The sequence below is a fragment of the Oncorhynchus mykiss genome, chromosome 31 (assembly GCF_013265735.2).
Source record: "Oncorhynchus mykiss isolate Arlee chromosome 31, USDA_OmykA_1.1, whole genome shotgun sequence".
Taxonomy (NCBI): domain Eukaryota; kingdom Metazoa; phylum Chordata; class Actinopteri; order Salmoniformes; family Salmonidae; genus Oncorhynchus; species Oncorhynchus mykiss.
Genome location: NC_050571.1, coordinates 26,514,587 through 26,536,344, shown reverse-complemented (window position 1 = coordinate 26,536,344; position 21,758 = coordinate 26,514,587). Strand labels below are relative to the sequence as shown.

General features: G+C 41.8%; 1 protein-coding gene across 1 annotated transcript in view; it reads left to right on the top strand.

Annotated features, from left to right (window-relative positions):
- The window catches only part of LOC110504858 (protocadherin Fat 4), a 47,681-nt gene extending 33,821 nt beyond the window's left edge, over window positions 1-13,860 (top strand). Inside the window, exon 7 of the mRNA XM_036970074.1 lies at window positions 10,382-13,860. Coding sequence (XP_036825969.1) covers window positions 10,382-10,689 — 308 coding nt within the window. The 3' untranslated portion in view covers window positions 10,690-13,860. The remainder of the gene's footprint in view (window positions 1-10,381) is intronic.
- The last annotated feature ends 7,898 nt before the right edge of the window (window positions 13,861-21,758 follow it).

Below are 21,758 nucleotides of genomic sequence, written 5' to 3'. Positions count from 1 at the left end.
ACAAGAAACAGAAGTACCAGACAATCATATTAACAACAAGAAACAGAGGTACCAGACGAGTCATATTAACAACAAGAAACAGAGGTACCAGACGAGTCATATTAACAACTAGAAACAGAGGTACCAGACGAGTCATATTAACAACTAGAAACAGAGGTACCAGACGAGTCATATTAACAACTAGAAACACAGCTACCAGACGAGTCATATTAACAACAAGAAACACAGCTACCAGACGAGTCATATTAACAACAAGAAACAGAGGCTACCAGACGAGTCATATTAACAACTAGAAACACAGCTACCAGACGAGTCATATTAACAACTAGAAACACAGCTACCAGACGAGTCATATTAACAACAAGAAACAGAGGCTACCAGACAAGTCACATTAACAACAAGAAACAGAGGCTACCAGACGAGTCATATTAACAACTAGAAACACAGCTACCAGACGAGTCATATTAACAACTAGAAACACAGCTACCAGACGAGTCATATTAACAACAAGACACAGAGGCTACCAGACAAGTCATATTAACAACTAGAAACACAGCTACCAGACGAGTCATATTAACAACTAGAAACAGAAGTACCAGACGAGTCATATTAACAACAAGAAACAGAAGTACCAGACAATCATATTAACAACAAGAAACAGAGGTACCAGACGAGTCATATTAACAACTAGAAACAGAGGTACCAGACGAGTCATATTAACAACTAGAAACAGAGGTACCAGACGAGTCATATTAACAACTAGAAACAGAGGTACCAAACGAGTTATTAACAACAAGAAACAGAGGTCCCAGACGAGTCATATTAACAACAAGAAACAGAGGTCCCAGACGAGTCATATTAACAACTAGAAACAGAGGTCCCAGACGAGTCATATTAACAACAAGAAACAGAAGTACCAGACGAGTCATATTAACAACAAGAAACAGAGGTACCAGACGGGTCATATTTACAACTAGAAACAGAGCTACCAGACGAGTCATATTAACAACAAGAAACAGAGGCTACCAGACGAGTCATATTAACAACTAGAAACAGAGCTACCAGACGAGTCATATTAACAACTAGAAACAGAGGCTACCAGACGAGTCATATTAACAACTAGAAACAGAGGCTTACAGACGAGTCATGTTAACAACTAGAAACAGAGGTACCAGACGAGTCATGTTAACTAGAAATGGAGGCTACCGGACGAGTCATGTTAACAACTAGAAACACAGCTACCAGACGAGTCATATTAACAACAAGAAACAGAAGTACCAGACAATCATATTAACAACAAGAAACAGAGGTACCAGACGAGTCATATTAACAACAAGAAACAGAGGTACCAGACGAGTCATATTAACAACTAGAAACAGAGGTACCAGACGAGTCATATTAACAACTAGAAACAGAGGTACCAGACGAGTCATATTAACAACTAGAAACACAGCTACCAGACGAGTCATATTAACAACAAGAAACACAGCTACCAGACGAGTCATATTAACAACAAGAAACAGAGGCTACCAGACGAGTCATATTAACAACTAGAAACACAGCTACCAGACGAGTCATATTAACAACTAGAAACACAGCTACCAGACGAGTCATATTAACAACAAGAAACAGAGGCTACCAGACAAGTCATATTAACAACAAGAAACAGAGGCTACCAGACGAGTCATATTAACAACTAGAAACACAGCTACCAGACGAGTCATATTAACAACTAGAAACACAGCTACCAGACGAGTCATATTAACAACAAGACACAGAGGCTACCAGACAAGTCATATTAACAACTAGAAACACAGCTACCAGACGAGTCATATTAACAACTAGAAACAGAAGTACCAGACGAGTCATATTAACAACTAGAAACAGAGGTCCCAGACGAGTCATATTAACAACAAGAAACAGAAGTACCAGACAAGTCATATTAACAACAAGAAACAGAGGCTACCAGACGAGTCATATTAACAACTAGAAACACAGCTACCAGACGAGTCATATTAACAACTAGAAACACAGCTACCAGACGAGTCATATTAACAACAAGACACAGAGGCTACCAGACAAGTCATATTAACAACTAGAAACACAGCTACCAGACGAGTCATATTAACAACTAGAAACAGAAGTACCAGACGAGTCATATTAACAACAAGAAACAGAAGTACCAGACAATCATATTAACAACAAGAAACAGAGGTACCAGACGAGTCATATTAACAACTAGAAACAGAGGTACCAGACGAGTCATATTAACAACTAGAAACAGAGGTACCAGACGAGTCATATTAACAACTAGAAACAGAGGTACCAAACGAGTTATTAACAACAAGAAACAGAGGTCCCAGACGAGTCATATTAACAACAAGAAACAGAGGTCCCAGACGAGTCATATTAACAACTAGAAACAGAGGTCCCAGACGAGTCATATTAACAACAAGAAACAGAAGTACCAGACGAGTCATATTAACAACAAGAAACAGAGGTACCAGACGGGTCATATTTACAACTAGAAACAGAGCTACCAGACGAGTCATATTAACAACAAGAAACAGAGGCTACCAGACGAGTCATATTAACAACTAGAAACAGAGCTACCAGACGAGTCATATTAACAACTAGAAACAGAGGCTACCAGACGAGTCATATTAACAACTAGAAACAGAGGCTTACAGACGAGTCATGTTAACAACTAGAAACAGAGGTACCAGACGAGTCATGTTAACTAGAAATGGAGGCTACCGGACGAGTCATGTTAACAACTAGAAACACAGCTACCAGACGAGTCATATTAACAACAAGAAACAGAAGTACCAGACAATCATATTAACAACAAGAAACAGAGGTACCAGACGAGTCATATTAACAACAAGAAACAGAGGTACCAGACGAGTCATATTAACAACTAGAAACAGAGGTACCAGACGAGTCATATTAACAACTAGAAACAGAGGTACCAGACGAGTCATATTAACAACTAGAAACACAGCTACCAGACGAGTCATATTAACAACAAGAAACACAGCTACCAGACGAGTCATATTAACAACAAGAAACAGAGGCTACCAGACGAGTCATATTAACAACTAGAAACACAGCTACCAGACGAGTCATATTAACAACTAGAAACACAGCTACCAGACGAGTCATATTAACAACAAGAAACAGAGGCTACCAGACAAGTCATATTAACAACAAGAAACAGAGGCTACCAGACGAGTCATATTAACAACTAGAAACACAGCTACCAGACGAGTCATATTAACAACTAGAAACACAGCTACCAGACGAGTCATATTAACAACAAGACACAGAGGCTACCAGACAAGTCATATTAACAACTAGAAACACAGCTACCAGACGAGTCATATTAACAACTAGAAACAGAAGTACCAGACGAGTCATATTAACAACTAGAAACAGAGGTCCCAGACGAGTCATATTAACAACTAGAAACACAGCTACCAGACGAGTCATAGTAACAACAAGAAACAGAGGCTACCAGACGAGTCATATTAACAACTAGAAACAGAGGTACCAGACGAGTCATGTTAACTAGAAATGGAGGCTACCGGACGAGTCATGTTAACAACTAGAAACACAGCTACCAGACGAGTCATATTAACAACAAGAAACAGAAGTACCAGACAATCATATTAACAACAAGAAACAGAGGTACCAGACGAGTCATATTAACAACTAGAAACAGAGGTCCCAGACGAGTCATATTAACAACTAGAAACAGAGGTCCCAGACGAGTCATATTAACAACAAGAAACAGAAGTACCAGACGAGTCATATTAACAACTAGAAACACAGCTACCAGACGAGTCATATTAACAACAAGAAACAGAGGCTACCAGACGAGTCATATTAACAACTAGAAACAGAGGTACCAGACGAGTCATATTAACAACAAGAAACAGAGGTACCAGACGGGTCATATTTACAACTAGAAACAGAGCTACCAGACGAGTCATATTAACAACTAGAAACAGAGGCTACCAGACGAGTCATATTAACAACTAGAAACAGAGCTACCAGACGAGTCATATTAACAACTAGAAACAGAGGCTACCAGACGAGTCATATTAACAACAAGAAACAGAGCTACCAGACGAGTCATATTAACAACTAGAAACAGAGCTACCAGACGAGTCATATTAACAACTAGAAACAGAGGCTACCAGACAAGTCATATTAACAACTAGAAACAGAGGTACCAGACAAGTCATATTAACAACTAGAAACAGAGGCTACCAGACGAGTCATATTAACAACAAGAAACAGAGCTACCAGACGAGTCATATTAACAACTAGAAACAGAGCTACCAGACGAGTCATATTAACAACAAGAAACAGAGGTACCAGACGAGTCATATTAACAACTAGAAACAGAGGTACCAGACGAGTCATATTAACAACTAGAAACAGAGGTACCAGACGAGTCATATTAACAACTAGAAACACAGCTACCAGACGAGTCATATTAACAACAAGAAACACAGCTACCAGACGAGTCATATTAACAACAAGAAACAGAGGCTACCAGACGAGTCATATTAACAACTAGAAACACAGCTACCAGACGAGTCATATTAACAACTAGAAACACAGCTACCAGACGAGTCATATTAACAACAAGAAACAGAGGCTACCAGACAAGTCATATTAACAACAAGAAACAGAGGCTACCAGACGAGTCATATTAACAACTAGAAACACAGCTACCAGACGAGTCATATTAACAACTAGAAACACAGCTACCAGACGAGTCATATTAACAACAAGACACAGAGGCTACCAGACAAGTCATATTAACAACTAGAAACACAGCTACCAGACGAGTCATATTAACAACTAGAAACAGAAGTACCAGACGAGTCATATTAACAACTAGAAACAGAGGTCCCAGACGAGTCATATTAACAACAAGAAACAGAGGCTACCAGACGAGTCATATTAACAACTAGAAACAGAGGTACCAGACGAGTCATGTTAACTAGAAATGGAGGCTACCGGACGAGTCATGTTAACAACTAGAAACACAGCTACCAGACGAGTCATATTAACAACAAGAAACAGAAGTACCAGACAATCATATTAACAACAAGAAACAGAGGTACCAGACGAGTCATATTAACAACTAGAAACAGAGGTCCCAGACGAGTCATATTAACAACTAGAAACAGAGGTCCCAGACGAGTCATATTAACAACAAGAAACAGAAGTACCAGACGAGTCATATTAACAACTAGAAACACAGCTACCAGACGAGTCATATTAACAACAAGAAACAGAGGCTACCAGACGAGTCATATTAACAACTAGAAACAGAGGTACCAGACGAGTCATATTAACAACAAGAAACAGAGGTACCAGACGGGTCATATTTACAACTAGAAACAGAGCTACCAGACGAGTCATATTAACAACTAGAAACAGAGGCTACCAGACGAGTCATATTAACAACTAGAAACAGAGCTACCAGACGAGTCATATTAACAACTAGAAACAGAGGCTACCAGACGAGTCATATTAACAACAAGAAACAGAGCTACCAGACGAGTCATATTAACAACTAGAAACAGAGCTACCAGACGAGTCATATTAACAACTAGAAACAGAGGCTACCAGACAAGTCATATTAACAACTAGAAACAGAGGTACCAGACAAGTCATATTAACAACTAGAAACAGAGGCTACCAGACGAGTCATATTAACAACAAGAAACAGAGCTACCAGACGAGTCATATTAACAACTAGAAACAGAGCTACCAGACGAGTCATATTAACAACTAGAAACAGAGGTCCCAGACGAGTCATATTAACAACTAGAAACACAGCTACCAGACGAGTCATATTAACAACAAGAAACAGAGGTACCAGACGAGTCATATTAACAACAAGAAACAGAGGTACCAGACGGGTCATATTTACAACTATTAACAGAGCTACCAGACGAGTCATATTAACAACTAGAAACAGAGGCTACCAGACGAGTCATATTAACAACTAGAAACAGAGCTACCAGACGAGTCATATTAACAACTAGAAACAGAGGCTACCAGACGAGTCATATTAACAACAAGAAACAGAGCTACCAGACGAGTCATATTAACAACTAGAAACAGAGCTACCAGACGAGTCATATTAACAACTAGAAACAGAGGCTACCAGACAAGTCATATTAACAACTAGAAACAGAGGCTACCAGACGAGTCATATTAACAACTAGAAACAGAGGCTACCAGACGAGTCATATTAACAACTAGAAACAGAGGTACCAGACGAGTCATATTAACAACTAGAAACAGAGGCTACCAGACGAGTCATATTAACAACTAGAAACAGAAGCTACCAGACGAGTCATATTAACAACAAGAAACAGAGGTCCCAGACGAGTCATATTAACAACTAGAAACAGAGGTCCCAGACGAGTCATATTAACAACTAGAAACAGAGCTACCAGACGAGTCATATTAACAACTAGAAACAGAGGTACCAGACGAGTCATATTAACAACAAGAAACAGAGGTACCAGACGGGTCATATTTACAACTAGAAACAGAGCTACCAGACGAGTCATATTAACAACAAGAAACAGAGGCTACCAGACGAGTCATATTAACAACTAGAAACAGAGCTACCAGACGAGTCATATTAACAACTAGAAACAGAGGCTACGAGACGAGTCATATTAACAACTAGAAACAGAGGTACCAGACGAGTCATATTAACAACTAGAAACAGAGGCTACCAGACGAGTCATATTAACAACTAGAAACAGAAGCTACCAGACGAGTCATATTAACAACAAGAAACAGAGGTCCCATACGAGTCATATTAACAACAAGAAACAGAGGTACCAGACGAGTCATATTAACAACTAGAAACAGAGGTACCAGACGAGTCATATTAACAACTAGAAACAGAGGTACCAGACGAGTCATATTAACAACTAGAAACACAGCTACCAGACGAGTCATATTAACAACAAGAAACACAGCTACCAGACGAGTCATATTAACAACAAGAAACAGAGGCTACCAGACGAGTCATATTAACAACTAGAAACACAGCTACCAGACGAGTCATATTAACAACTAGAAACACAGCTACCAGACGAGTCATATTAACAACAAGAAACAGAGGCTACCAGACAAGTCATATTAACAACAAGAAACAGAGGCTACCAGACGAGTCATATTAACAACTAGAAACACAGCTACCAGACGAGTCATATTAACAACTAGAAACACAGCTACCAGACGAGTCATATTAACAACAAGACACAGAGGCTACCAGACAAGTCATATTAACAACTAGAAACACAGCTACCAGACGAGTCATATTAACAACTAGAAACAGAAGTACCAGACGAGTCATATTAACAACTAGAAACAGAGGTCCCAGACGAGTCATATTAACAACTAGAAACACAGCTACCAGACGAGTCATAGTAACAACAAGAAACAGAGGCTACCAGACGAGTCATATTAACAACTAGAAACAGAGGTACCAGACGAGTCATGTTAACTAGAAATGGAGGCTACCGGACGAGTCATGTTAACAACTAGAAACACAGCTACCAGACGAGTCATATTAACAACAAGAAACAGAAGTACCAGACAATCATATTAACAACAAGAAACAGAGGCTACCAGACGAGTCATATTAACAACTAGAAACAGAGGTACCAGACGAGTCATATTAACAACAAGAAACAGAGGTACCAGACGGGTCATATTTACAACTAGAAACAGAGCTACCAGACGAGTCATATTAACAACTAGAAACAGAGGCTACCAGACGAGTCATATTAACAACTAGAAACAGAGCTACCAGACGAGTCATATTAACAACTAGAAACAGAGGCTACCAGACGAGTCATATTAACAACAAGAAACAGAGCTACCAGACGAGTCATATTAACAACTAGAAACAGAGGCTACCAGACGAGTCATATTAACAACTAGAAACAGAGCTACCAGACGAGTCATATTAACAACTAGAAACAGAGGCTACCAGACAAGTCATATTAACAACTAGAAACAGAGGTACCAGACAAGTCATATTAACAACTAGAAACAGAGGCTACCAGACGAGTCATATTAACAACAAGAAACAGAGCTACCAGACGAGTCATATTAACAACTAGAAACAGAGCTACCAGACGAGTCATATTAACAACTAGAAACAGAGGTCCCAGACGAGTCATATTAACAACTAGAAACACAGCTACCAGACGAGTCATATTAACAACAAGAAACAGAGGTACCAGACGAGTCATATTAACAACAAGAAACAGAGGTACCAGACGGGTCATATTTACAACTATTAACAGAGCTACCAGACGAGTCATATTAACAACTAGAAACAGAGGCTACCAGACGAGTCATATTAACAACTAGAAACAGAGCTACCAGACGAGTCATATTAACAACTAGAAACAGAGGCTACCAGACGAGTCATATTAACAACAAGAAACAGAGCTACCAGACGAGTCATATTAACAACTAGAAACAGAGCTACCAGACGAGTCATATTAACAACTAGAAACAGAGGCTACCAGACAAGTCATATTAACAACTAGAAACAGAGGCTACCAGACGAGTCATATTAACAACTAGAAACAGAGGCTACCAGACGAGTCATATTAACAACTAGAAACAGAGGTACCAGACGAGTCATATTAACAACTAGAAACAGAGGCTACCAGACGAGTCATATTAACAACTAGAAACAGAAGCTACCAGACGAGTCATATTAACAACAAGAAACAGAGGTCCCAGACGAGTCATATTAACAACTAGAAACAGAGGTCCCAGACGAGTCATATTAACAACTAGAAACAGAGCTACCAGACGAGTCATATTAACAACTAGAAACAGAGGTACCAGACGAGTCATATTAACAACAAGAAACAGAGGTACCAGACGGGTCATATTTACAACTAGAAACAGAGCTACCAGACGAGTCATATTAACAACAAGAAACAGAGGCTACCAGACGAGTCATATTAACAACTAGAAACAGAGCTACCAGACGAGTCATATTAACAACTAGAAACAGAGGCTACGAGACGAGTCATATTAACAACTAGAAACAGAGGTACCAGACGAGTCATATTAACAACTAGAAACAGAGGCTACCAGACGAGTCATATTAACAACTAGAAACAGAAGCTACCAGACGAGTCATATTAACAACAAGAAACAGAGGTCCCATACGAGTCATATTAACAACTAGAAACAGAGGTCCCAGACGAGTCATGTTAACAACTAGAAACGGAGGGTTTAGAATGTTATCAAAGGCAGATGGTGCTTTAGGTAGTGCATTAATAATCAGTTAGGAGATAGCACAGTCAGTTAGGAGATAGCACAGTCAGTTAGGGTAGCAGAAACAGCCTTGTCAAATCAGCTATTGTCCCAGCTTCTTTTATCCGTAGTCTAATTCTACTAGCTTGTGTGGTTGCGTTTGTGTGTGTGAGCACGCGTGCGTGCGTGTAGTGGAGGCAGAGAGCAGGCAACGGGGTCGGGATGTGTGTGTGTGTCTGTAGCTCTGGGCTGGAAGAGAATTATGAGCTAGCAGCTAGGTCACTCACACACATCTCCCTCACAAGCTTTAAGCACCAACTGTCAGAGCAGCTCACAGATTACTGCACCTGTACATAGCCCATCTATAATTTAGCCCAAACAACTACCTCTTTCCCTACTGTATTTTATTTATTTATTTATTTTGCTCCTTTGCACCCCATTATTTTTTTTCTACTTTGCACATTCTCCCATTGCAAATCTACCATTCCAGTGTTTTACTTGCTATATTGTATTTACTTTGCCACCATGGCCTTTTTTGCCTTTACCTCCCTTATCTCACCTCATTTGCTCACATCGTATATAGACTTGTTTATACTGTATTATTGACTGTATGTTTGTTTTACTCCATGTGTAACTCTGTGTTGTTGTATGTGTCGAACTGCTTTGCTTTATCTTGGCCAGGTCGCAATTGTAAATGAGAACTTGTTCTCAACTTGCCTACCTGGTTAAATAAAGGTGAAATGAAATAAAAAATAAAATAAAACATACATTCAGAAATGAACACACACACATGCACACCATGAATTCACAAGTTTCTCCACCTTGACAAAAGGTCTCTGCCTTTATTATTTTAGTCTCTCTCGATTCACTTCATTTCAGTCCAATTAGCTTTGCATAAACACACACGTTTACCAAGCAACACATAGAAGTGATCATTGAAATCCTAACAAACAAGTCATCTCTGCCGTGTCAGAACATCTTGTTAATATGTTCTCTCTCCTCTCTGCTCTCCTCCTCCCCGCTCTGCCCCTCTTCTCCCCAGAAGTGAGCGAAGCGACCGCCACCCTGGGACCAGGCACCATGGGTCTAAGCACCCGTTACAGTCCCCAGTTCACCCTGCAGCACGTGCCCGACTACCGTCAGAACGTCTACATCCCTGGCAGCACGGCCACCCTGACCTCCAATCCCCAGCAGCAGCAGCAGCAACAGCAGATGCTGATGCAGCAGCAGATGGCAGCCCAACAACAGGCCCTGCAGGCCCAGCCCTCCGAGGCCTCGGCTCAGCCTGAACCCCCCAAGGCTGCCCAGACCCCCGCCTCCAAGAAGAAGTCCACCAAGAAGGAGAAGAAGTAGGATGGATGGAAGGACGAACGATGAATGGATAGATATGGAGTATACGATGAGAAGAGAACAACCCAATGAGAAATGAAATTTAACCACAGGAGGCTGCTGAGGGGAGGAATGCTCGTAATGGCCGGAACAGAGCGAATGGAATGGCATCAAAGACATGGAAACCATGTGTTTGATACCATTCCTCTCCAGCCATTACCACAAGCCTGTCCTCCCCAATTAAAGTGCCACCAACCTCCTGTGAATTCAACCCTCGCTCACCCCCACTTTTCCACACAATGCTTTTACTCTAACCATGGTTGGAATTGTATTGGTCACGCTCATATGATAACACAAAATATGGAGATGGTTTGGGAATGTTTGTTTTTGGGCTCTTGAATCTGGAAAGGGTTGAAGGTTTCGAAACCGCATTGACATTTTGTTTTTGTTTTCTTTCTGAAGGCTAGCTAGAAACAGTTGTTTTTGTTTCCTTTCTGAAGGCTAGCTAGAAACAGTTGTTTTTGTTTCCTTTCTGAAGGCTAGCTAGAAACAGTTGTTTTTGTTTCCTTTCTGAAGGCTAGCTAGAAACAGTTGTTTTTGTTTTCTTTCTGAAGGCTAGCTAGAAACAGTTGTTTTTGTTTCCTTTCTGAAGGCTAGCTAGAAACAGTTGTTTTTGTTTCCTTTCTGAAGGCTAGCTAGAAACGGTTGTTTTTGTTTCCTTTTTGAAGGCTAGATGGAAACGGTTGTTTTTGTTTCCTTTCTGAAGGCTAGATGGAAACGGTTGTTTTTGTTTCCTTTCTGAAGGCTAGATGGAAACGGTTGTTTTTGTTTCCTTTCTGAAGGCTAGATGGAAACGGTTGTTTTTGTTTTCTTTCTGAAGGCTAGCTAGAAACGGTTGTTTTCTTTCTGAAGGCTAGCTAGAAACGGTTGCGTTTGTTTCCTTTCTGAAGGCTAGCTAGAAACGGTTGTTTTTGTTTTCTTTCTGAAGGCTAGCTAGAAACGGTTGTTTTCTTTCTGAAGGCTAGCTAGAAACGGTTGCGTTTGTTTCCTTTCTGAAGGCTAGCTAGAAACGGTTGTTTTTGTTTTCTTTCTGAAGGCTAGCTAGAAACGGTTGCGTTTGTTTCCTTTCTGAAGGCTAGCTAGAAACGGTTGTTTTCTTTCTGAAGGCTAGCTAGAAACAGTTGTTTTCTTTCTGAAGGCTAGCTAGAAACAGTTGTTTTTGGAAAGCCTGGGTTCTGTTCTCCTCAACAGCAAAGTATTAATGGTATTTCCTGGTAAGGAAGACTGGAGTTGGGGGGGTCAATGAATTTGGATTCACTTCAGACAACAGATTGAGTGTAAGAAACCTAGCTGGGGTAACAAGGTTCACCCAGTGACGTATTCACAGGTTGATATTTTAACCATGTTCCCTAAGATGTTTCATGTTGGATTTGTAATTGTTTATTTTCCTGAGTTGGAAAGGAGATCAGTGTTGACTATAGTAGATGACTATAGTATAGATTCCTATATAGCAGTTCTAAAACCAATCTGTGCGGCACTCAGTTGAATGTGAAAATCCCGACGTGAGCGTCGAGCCTCCACCGCTATATAGGATCAGCCTCATAGGATCCTACACCACAGCTCTTTGGAACACAAGGGTATCGTGTCCACTGGGAGTATTCTACTCCTCTGCATGTTCCTATAGCTTCAAACCACAGACCTTCTAGAAGATTCAACAATGCATTGCTTAAGTGTTGCAAAGAGGACGACCACCTTAACTCCTCTCCCTTTTTTAGAACACCATAGATGGGCATAGAGACCACCTGCTGTCCCCTTATGCCCCCTCCCCTCACTGGCTATCCCACTTCAACCATGGGAGATGCACTGTTCATACTGTAAAGATGAACTGTAGGGTAAAAAGCCCTTCAGAGGAGGGCACAAGTAGAGATCTTCAACAAATTGCTGAGAAGTTACACTTCTTAGGTCACTAGGCTCCAGATTGAGTGTTCACCCCTTGCTATGTATCCTGAAGTGCAGATAGTTATATTTCTTGATGTGATAAGACATGTTTTTTGACGACTCAGCAGCATAAGAGTTGTTTAGAAGATACGTAGGAAGTCTTTAGTTTGTCGTCCGTCTGTCAGGCTCCCACCACATGAAGAGGCAGCATGGAGGCAGGGTTCAAGGGGGAGTGGAAAGGGATGGGGTACGACGTCTGGGTTGGTACCATTAGATTGACTGGGAGGGGGACAACGACCTTGGCTCTACTCACTGAATGTACATAGGCAAGGTCCACCCCTAAACTTCCTCGAATGCACTGACCCCGGTTAGAGGTTGACAGAGCCAAGCACATCTCTCCATGTCACAGAGGAGATACCACTTCAGAAGAAGGGAGCGGGGACAGAGTTCGCTAGTTCCATTCCTCGCTGTATCTATCCCCTCAGTGTAAATCCACTCTGGTAAAGCTAACCTCAAGACTCTGCCCTCCACTCCCTGGTCCAGTGAAGGCTCTTCCCCACTGTAAATAAACACTGGTCCTGTCGATGGCATGAGCCAGTTGTTTGTATAGTACGGACCACGTCCAGCATCTCTCCACAAGGCGTGGCTTTACTACTGGAATGTGTTGCATTTGTTTTTCAAGAAAAATATGAAAACCGCTGTGAGAAAAGAAGATCTCTGAAATGTTCTTCTACAGTTTGTGTTGCAATGTAGTAACTACACACCACGAAGGCCAACTAACTAACTCTTCAGTGTAAATAAATAAAGTTGCTAACTTTAGACGATGAGTAAACAGTGACACACATAGACTAGTTAACTTGTGATATGTGTTGCGCATATTTTTGTGTTCATTTTTCACTCTCTCCATTTTACCGCCCTGTAAAGAAACCAAACAAAAAAAAAAGTATATTGAAAAAATGTTTCTATCCTTCTGTAACCTCTTTACGTTTTCTTTCGGTGATTCATATCGCGCATTTGTGCAGGAATGCCTCTCTCTCTCTCTGTCCATATGAACAAATGATTATAAATATTATATATGTGTGTATGTCCGTCTGCTGCTGAATTAATCCTCTCCCGTGCTGTGGCCTGATATCTTTCTTATGAAACTCTTAACCCCCCCCCCCCCTAATCTCTTATTTGTTATGCTAATATTTATATTGCTGTTTTATTTTCCCTTGAACACTGACGTTTCAAATTAAAGGTTCAGAAATCATTAAACCCTTGTTGTCCGTCGAGAGTCTTTTCTACCGTGCAGCTTGGTTTGTAAGATGGGAAAAATGTATTTTAGTTAAGGGAACTTTATAAATTGTGTCAATAAAATAGTGCAGAATGATGCAATATTCAAGACAGTCACTAACAACATAATTAGGGTCCAACTTAAATTCTACCATAGTCATGTATCATGATTATAGATACCCAACTAAGGCATTACAGCACATCAAACAACTAGTAAAGTTGTCCTGGCAACCACAGTGTTCCAGTCTGTTCTGTTGGCCAGGTTTTTTTTTTAAGTGGCAGTAGTTCTGCATCAGTTTGCTCAGCTTTTATCTGTGACCCAGATCCACCAGACTTCATCAGCACCACGCTATCCCATAATCCTCTGCTCCCAGCAGCCTCAACTCACACGCCCGTTTGAAGTGTCCGCTGCGATGTGGAAACAGGGGAAATGGGATGAGGGGAAGGGGGGATGAAAGCAAGATGACAATGTTTCCTCAGCCTCAGTAGAAATGTGACAACTTCTTCCGACAGTCCTCAAAGTGAACGTGGATGCGCATTATGTAATACATAGCCTATCTGAAGACACCTGTTTTTGCTTTAAATTGATCATATTCCAAAGTTTTAAATATGTACAGTATGTATTGCAATCGATGGAACTATACAGAACACTCTATATTATTGAGAGAATGTTGTTAAGCTATTAGGATACACTACACATTTTATTCTAGGTTACACAATCCTATGTAATGGATAAATATCTTTAGAATCACATTGATATAATATAGAATCCATCTTTCATTCCTCTTGACTAACGTCGCTGGGATCCTAGAGGCTAGATTCAATCCGGAACACAGAATATCTGCGTTATAATGTGGTTGAAATTTAAAGGTCATTTCTGATTGAGCCGACTTCCTGCTTCCTGTGACTGTGCAACAGGAAGTGGGGCGATGCCTTGGGACACACACACACACACACACACAACAGAATGGGGGGGATTGTTCTTTTATCATACACTTATCCCATCTTCCCATCTGGCTTCATTAGGCACATTTCCACCAGTCACACTCACACACAAATGTACACAAAGAGGTATACACACTCACCATACACAGAGTCACATGAACACATGGATCAGGCATGTGCAGCACTGGAAAGAGCATTAGGGGGATCCCAGGCGTAGCCAGGCTAATGGGAACCTTGACAATAGACCGTCTTTGTGTGGTAATAACGTCAGTCAGACATTCTGGACAAAGGACATCACAGATGTCATCATACCCTGAGGGACACACACAACAGACACAGTCTCACACACACCAACAGACACAGTCTCACACACACAACAGACACAGTCTCACACACACCAGACTCACACACCAGACTGACACACACCAGACTCACACACACCAGACAGTCACACACACCAGACACCATCTCACACACCAGACTCACACAACAGACACAGTTTCACACACACCAGACTCACACAACAGACACAGTCTCACACACACCAGACACAGTCTCACACACCAGACTCTCACACACCAGACTCACACACACAACAGACAAAGTCTCACACACACCAGACTCACACACCAGACTCACACACACCAGACAGTCACACACACCAGACTCACACAACAGACACAGTCTCACACACACCAGACACAGTCTCACACACCAGACTCACACAACAGACACAGTCTCACACACACCAGACTCACACAACAGACACAGTCTCACACACACCAGACTCACACAACAGACACAGTCTCACACACACCAGACTCCCACAACAGACACAGTCTCACACACACCAGACTCACACACCAGATGGTCGCACCTACCAGACACCAGACACACCATACATAGATTTCCACACAGAAACAAAACATCTAGGATGCATTGTTGAGACAAAGTTATCAAAAACATCCCTTTCGTTTATATAGAAAGTAAAGGCAGGAAACAACTTCTCCTTTCCTCATCTGAACCATCAGGCCACTGCGGAAGAGCAGGGAAGACAGAGGAGGAAATGAAGGCTCTGGGAAACAGGGATCTGATTTCAGGGGCAGCCATCTGATCCATGTGAGGAAAGCAGGAAGTAATGAGATATGTGTATGGCGGGACAGGAAGTTAATTTCCGTGCCATTTTAAGCTCTTTACTCTGCCATTACAGCTCAGGCCCGTCCAGAGGGGAGGAACCCCCACCTCTACCCAGCACCCCACCCCTGTGTCCGTGTCCGGCAGCTGCCCCACTGACAGAGGATGAAGAGCCACCGTGCTTTTATATAGTAATATAGGTCAACACATGTTGTACTATAAAATACAGCCCTGGACAGACACAGGATAAAAGACAATGATAAAGTCTGTGTTATGTCTATGTCTGGTAGAGTTGTAGGTCTCTTCAGGGAGCATCAACAGGTGACCTAAAGATAAATTAAAGATGAGATCATGATATCTGTGTAATGATTACTGCAGCAGAGTTCTGGGACTTGTGACAGAACACAGAGTTCTGGGTAATCTCGACTATTGAGGCAATAGCCAGCATAGCAGGACAGGCAGAAAAAGAGGAGAGAGAAAAAGAGAGAAAAAGAGAGAAAAAGAGAGAAAAAGAGAGAAAAAGAGAGAGAGAGAGAGAGAGAGAGAGAGAGAGAGAGATTCCGCTGGCTTTGGAATGATTCATGAAAAAATGGGGAAAATGGAACATCTGTTTCTGGTGTTGGCTCTCAGATGGGGATGCAGGGGGGCAGTTTAGTGTTGGACCATTCTCTCTATGATGGCGCCATACTTCATGGCGGCCGTCTTGAGTCCCAACTTTTCCATTTTGTGATTATTTTGGCGTGTATCCGCTAACATTTCCTCAAAAACTTTTGAACATCAGATCGGCTTCAACTTTCATTTACATCTGATCTAATCTTCGGGCTACCCAAGAGGAAACGCAAGTTAGAAAGTGACAAGAGATTGAAGTCCTGTTGAGATTAAGGTGAAGGGAAAACTGGCCACCACTTCCCTCCATTCTATTTGTCACTTGATAATAAGATGAATGACCTCCGATCGCCGATTTGCTACCAACGGGACTCTTGTAACTGCAATATTCTCAATATTTTTTAAACATGGCTTTCGGACAAGATACCCTCAATGGATTCTCAATTCAGGACATCGGATTCAGGGAACTGCAGAGGGGGAAGAATACGTCTCTTCATCAACAACAGATGGAATACCTACCTGATGGTCAAGTGCCGACCCTTCTACAGTGCCTTGCGAAAGTATTCGGCCCCCTTGAACTTTGCGACCTTTTGCCACATTTCAGGCTTCAAACATAAAGATATAAAACTGTATTTTTTTGTGAAGAATCAACAACAAGTGGGACACAATCATGAAGTGGAACGACATTTATTGGATATTTCAAACTTTTTTAACAAATCAAAAACTGAAAAATTGGGCGTGCAAAATTATTCAGCCCCCTTAAGGTAATACTTTGTAGCGCCACCTTTTGCTGCGATTACAGCTGTAAGTCGCTTGGGGTATGTCTCTATCAGTTTTGCACATCGAGAGACTGAATTTTTTTCCCATTCCTCCTTGCAAAACAGCTCGAGCTCAGTGAGGTTGGATGGAGAGCATTTGTGAACAGCAGTTTTCAGTTCTTTCCACAGATTCTCGATTGGATTCAGGTCTGGACTTTGACTTGGCCATTCTAACACCTGGATATGTTTATTTTTGAACCATTCCATTGTAGATTTTGCTTTACGTTTTGAATCATTGTCTTGTTGGAAGAAAAAATCTCTGTCCCAGTCTCAGGTATTGTGCAGACTCCATCAGGTTTTCTTCCAGAATGGTCCTGTATTTGGCTCCATCTATCTTCCCATCAATTTTAACCATCTTCCCTGTCCCTGCTGAAGAAAAGCAGCCCCAAACCATGATGCTGCCACCACCATGCTTGACAGTGGGGATGGTGTGTTCAGCTGTGTTGCTTTTACGCCAAACATAAGGTTTTGCATTGTTGCCAAAAAGTTCAATTTTGGTTTCATCTGACCAGAGCACCTTCTTCCACATGTTTGGTGTGTCTCCCAGGTGGCTTGTGGCAAACTTTAAACGACACTTTTTATGGATATCTTTAAGAAAAGGCTTTCTTCTTGCCACTCTTCCATAAAGGCCAGATTTGTGCAATATACGACTGATTGTTGTCCTATGGACAGAGTCTCCCACCTCAGCTGTAGATCTCTGCAGTTCATCCAGAGTGATCATGGTCCTCTTGGCTGCATCTCTGATCAGTCTTCTCCTTGTATGAGCTGAAAGCTTAGAGGGACGGCCAGGTCTTGGTAGATTTGCAGTGGTCTGATACTCCTTCCATTTCAATATTATCGCTTGCACAGTGCTCCTTGGGATGTTTAAAGCTTGGGAAATCTTTTTCTATCCAAATCCGGCTTTAAACTTCTTCACAACAGTCTCTCGGATCTGCCTGGTGTGTTCCTTGTTCTTCATGATGCTCTCTGCGCTTTTAACGGACCTCTGAGACTATCACAGTGCAGGTGCATTTATACGGAGACTTGATTACACACAGGTGGATTGTATTTATCATCATTAGTCATTTAGGTCAACATTGGATCATTCAGAGATCCTCACTGAACTTCTGGAGAGAGTTTGCTGCACTGAAAGTAAAGTGGCTGAATAATTTTGCACGCCCAATTTTTCAGTTTTTGATTTGTTAAAAAAGTTTGAAATATCCAATAAATGTCGTTCCACTTCATGATTGTGTCCCACTTGTTGTTGATTCTTCACAAAAAATACAGTTTTATATCTTTATGTTTGAAGCCTGAAATGTGGCAAAAGGTCGCAAAGTTCAAGGGGGCCGAATACTTTCGCAAGGCACTGTACCTCCCGAGAGAGTCTTCATCTGTTGTCATGACTGCTGTATATGTTCCACCTCAGGACAACAACAACAACAATAAACTGGCAGTTAATGAAAAGTACAAGGCTATGAACAAGCAGGAATCAAATCAAACATTATTTGTTACATGCGCCAAATACAACAAGTGCAGACCTTACCGTGAAATGCTAGCCCTTAACCAACAGTGCAGTTCAAGAAGAGTTAAGAAAATATTTACCAAATAAACTAAAGTCAACAATATTAAATGGTAACAATAAAATAACAATAACGAGGCTATGTACAGTTGAAGTCAGAAGTTTACATATACTTAGGTTGGAGCCACTAAAACTCGTTTTTCAACCACTCTACAAATTTCTTGTTAACAAATTATAGTTTTGGCAAGTCGGTTAGGACATCTACTGTATGCATGACAAGTCATTTTTCCAACAACTGTTTACAGACAGATTATTTCACTTGTAATTCACTGTATCACAATTCCAGTGGGTCAGAAGTGTACATACACTAAGTTGACTGTGCCTTTAAACAGCTTGGAAAAATACATACAATTATGTCATGGCTTTAGAAGCTTCTGATAGGCTAATTGACATAATTTGAGTCAACTGGAGGTGTACCTGTGGATGTATTTCAAGGTCTACCTTCAAACTCAGTGCCTCATTGCTTGACATCATGGGAAAATCAAAATAAATCAACCAAGACCTCAAAATAAAAAGTGTAGACCTCCACAAGTCTGGTTCATCCTTGGGAGCAATTTCCAAACGCCTGAAGGTACCACGTTCATCTGTACAAACAATAGTACGCAAGTATAAACCCCATGGGACCACGTAGCCGTCAAACCGCTCAGGAAAGAGACACGTTCTGTCTCCTAGAGATGAACGTACTTTGGTGTGAAAAGTGCAAATCAATCCCAGAACAACAGCAAAGGACCTTGTGAAGATGCTGGAGGAAACAGGTACAAAAGTATCTACATCGACATAACCTGAAAGGCCGCTCAGCAAGGAAGAAGCCACTGCTCCAAAACCGCCATAAAAAAGTCAGACTAAGGTTTGCAACTGCACATGGGGACAAAGACTGTAATGTTGAGAAATGTCCTCTGGTCTGATGAAACAAAAATAGAAGTGTTTGGCCATAATGACCATCGTTATGTTTGGAGGAAAAAGGGGGAGGCTTGCAAGCCGAAGAACACCATCCCAATTGTGATGCACGGGGGTGGCAGCATCATATTGTGGGGGTGCTTTGCTGCAGGAGGGACTGGTGCTCTTCACAAAATACATGCCATCATGAGGGAGGAAAATTATGTTATGATATATTGAAGCAACATCTCAAGACATCAGTCAGGAAGTTAAAGCTTGGTCGCAAATGGGTCTTCCAAATGGACAATGACCCCAAGCATACTTCTAAAGTTGTGGCATAATGGCTTAAGGACAACAAAGTCAAGGTATTGGAGTGGCCATCACAAAGCCCTGACCTCAAGCCTATACAACATTTGTGGGCAGAACTGAAAAATCCTGTGCAAGCAAGGAGGCCTACAAACCTGACTCAGTTACACCAGCTCTGTCAGGAGGAATGGGACAAAATTCACCTAACTTATTGTGGGAAGTTTGTGGAAGGCTACCCGAAAAGTTTGACACAAGTTAAACAATTTAAAGGCAATGCTACCAAATACTAATTGAGTGTATGTAAACTTCTGACCCAGTGGGAATGTGATGAAATAAATCACACACTCTACTATTATTCTGACATCTCACATTCTTTATATAAAGGGGTGATCCTAACTGACCTAAGACAGGGCATTTTTACACGTATTAAATGTCAGGAATTGTGAAAAACTGAGTTTAAATGTATTTGGCTACGGTGTATGTAAACTTCCGACTTCAACTGTACAGGGGGTACCAGTACCGAGTCAGTGTGCAGGTTAGTTGAGGTAATTTGTACATGTAGGTAGGGGTGGTGACTATGCATAGATAATAAACAGCGAGTAGCAGCAGTGTACAAAACAAATGGAGGGGGGGGGGGGGGGCAATGTAAATAGTCCGGTGGTCATTTGATTAATTGTTCAGCAGTCTTATGGCTTGGGGGTCGAAGCTGTTAAGGGGCCTTTTGGTTCTGGACTTGGCGCTCCGGTACCGCTTGCCGTGCAGTAGCAAAGAAAACAGTCAATGACTTGGGTGACTGGAGTCTAACAATTTTATGGGATTTCCTCTGATATAGGGTCCTGGATTGGTCCTGGATGGCAGGTGATGTACTGGGCTATAAGCACTATCCTCTGTAGCGCCTTACAGTCAGACGCCAAGCACCAGGCAGTGATGCAACCGGTCAGGATGCTTTCGATGGTGCAGCTGTTGAACTTTTTGAAGATCTGGGGACCCATGCCAAATCTTTTCAGTCTTCTGAGGGGGAAAAGGTTTTCTCATGTCCTCTTCACAACTGTCTTAGTGTGTTTGGAACACGACAGTTCATTGGTGATGTGGAAACCAAGGAACCTGAAACTCTCGACCCGCTCTGCTACAGCCCTGTTGATGTTAATGGGGGTGTGTTCGGCCCACCTTTTCCTGTCGTCAACGATCAGCTCCTTTGTCTTGCTCACATTGAGGGAGAGGTTGCTGTCCTGGCACCACACTGCCAGTCCCCTGACCTCCTCCCTATATGCCGTCTCATCGTTGTCAATGATCAGGCCTACCACTGTTGTGTCGTCAGCAAACTTAATGATGGTGTTGGTGTCGTGCATGGCCATGCATTCGTGGGTGAGAAGGAAGTACAGGAGGGGACTAAGTATACACCGCTGAGGGGCCCCAGTGTTGAGTATCAGTGTGGCAGACGTGTTGTTGCCTACCCTTACCACCTGGGGGCGGACCATCAGAAAGTCCAGGATCCAGTGATTGCATCATCCGTGGATCTGCTGGGGCGGTATACGAATTGGAGTGGGTCTAGGGTGTCCGGGAGGATGCTGTTGATGTGAACCATTACCACTTTCAAAGCACTTCATGACTACCTACGTGAGTACTACAGGGTGGTA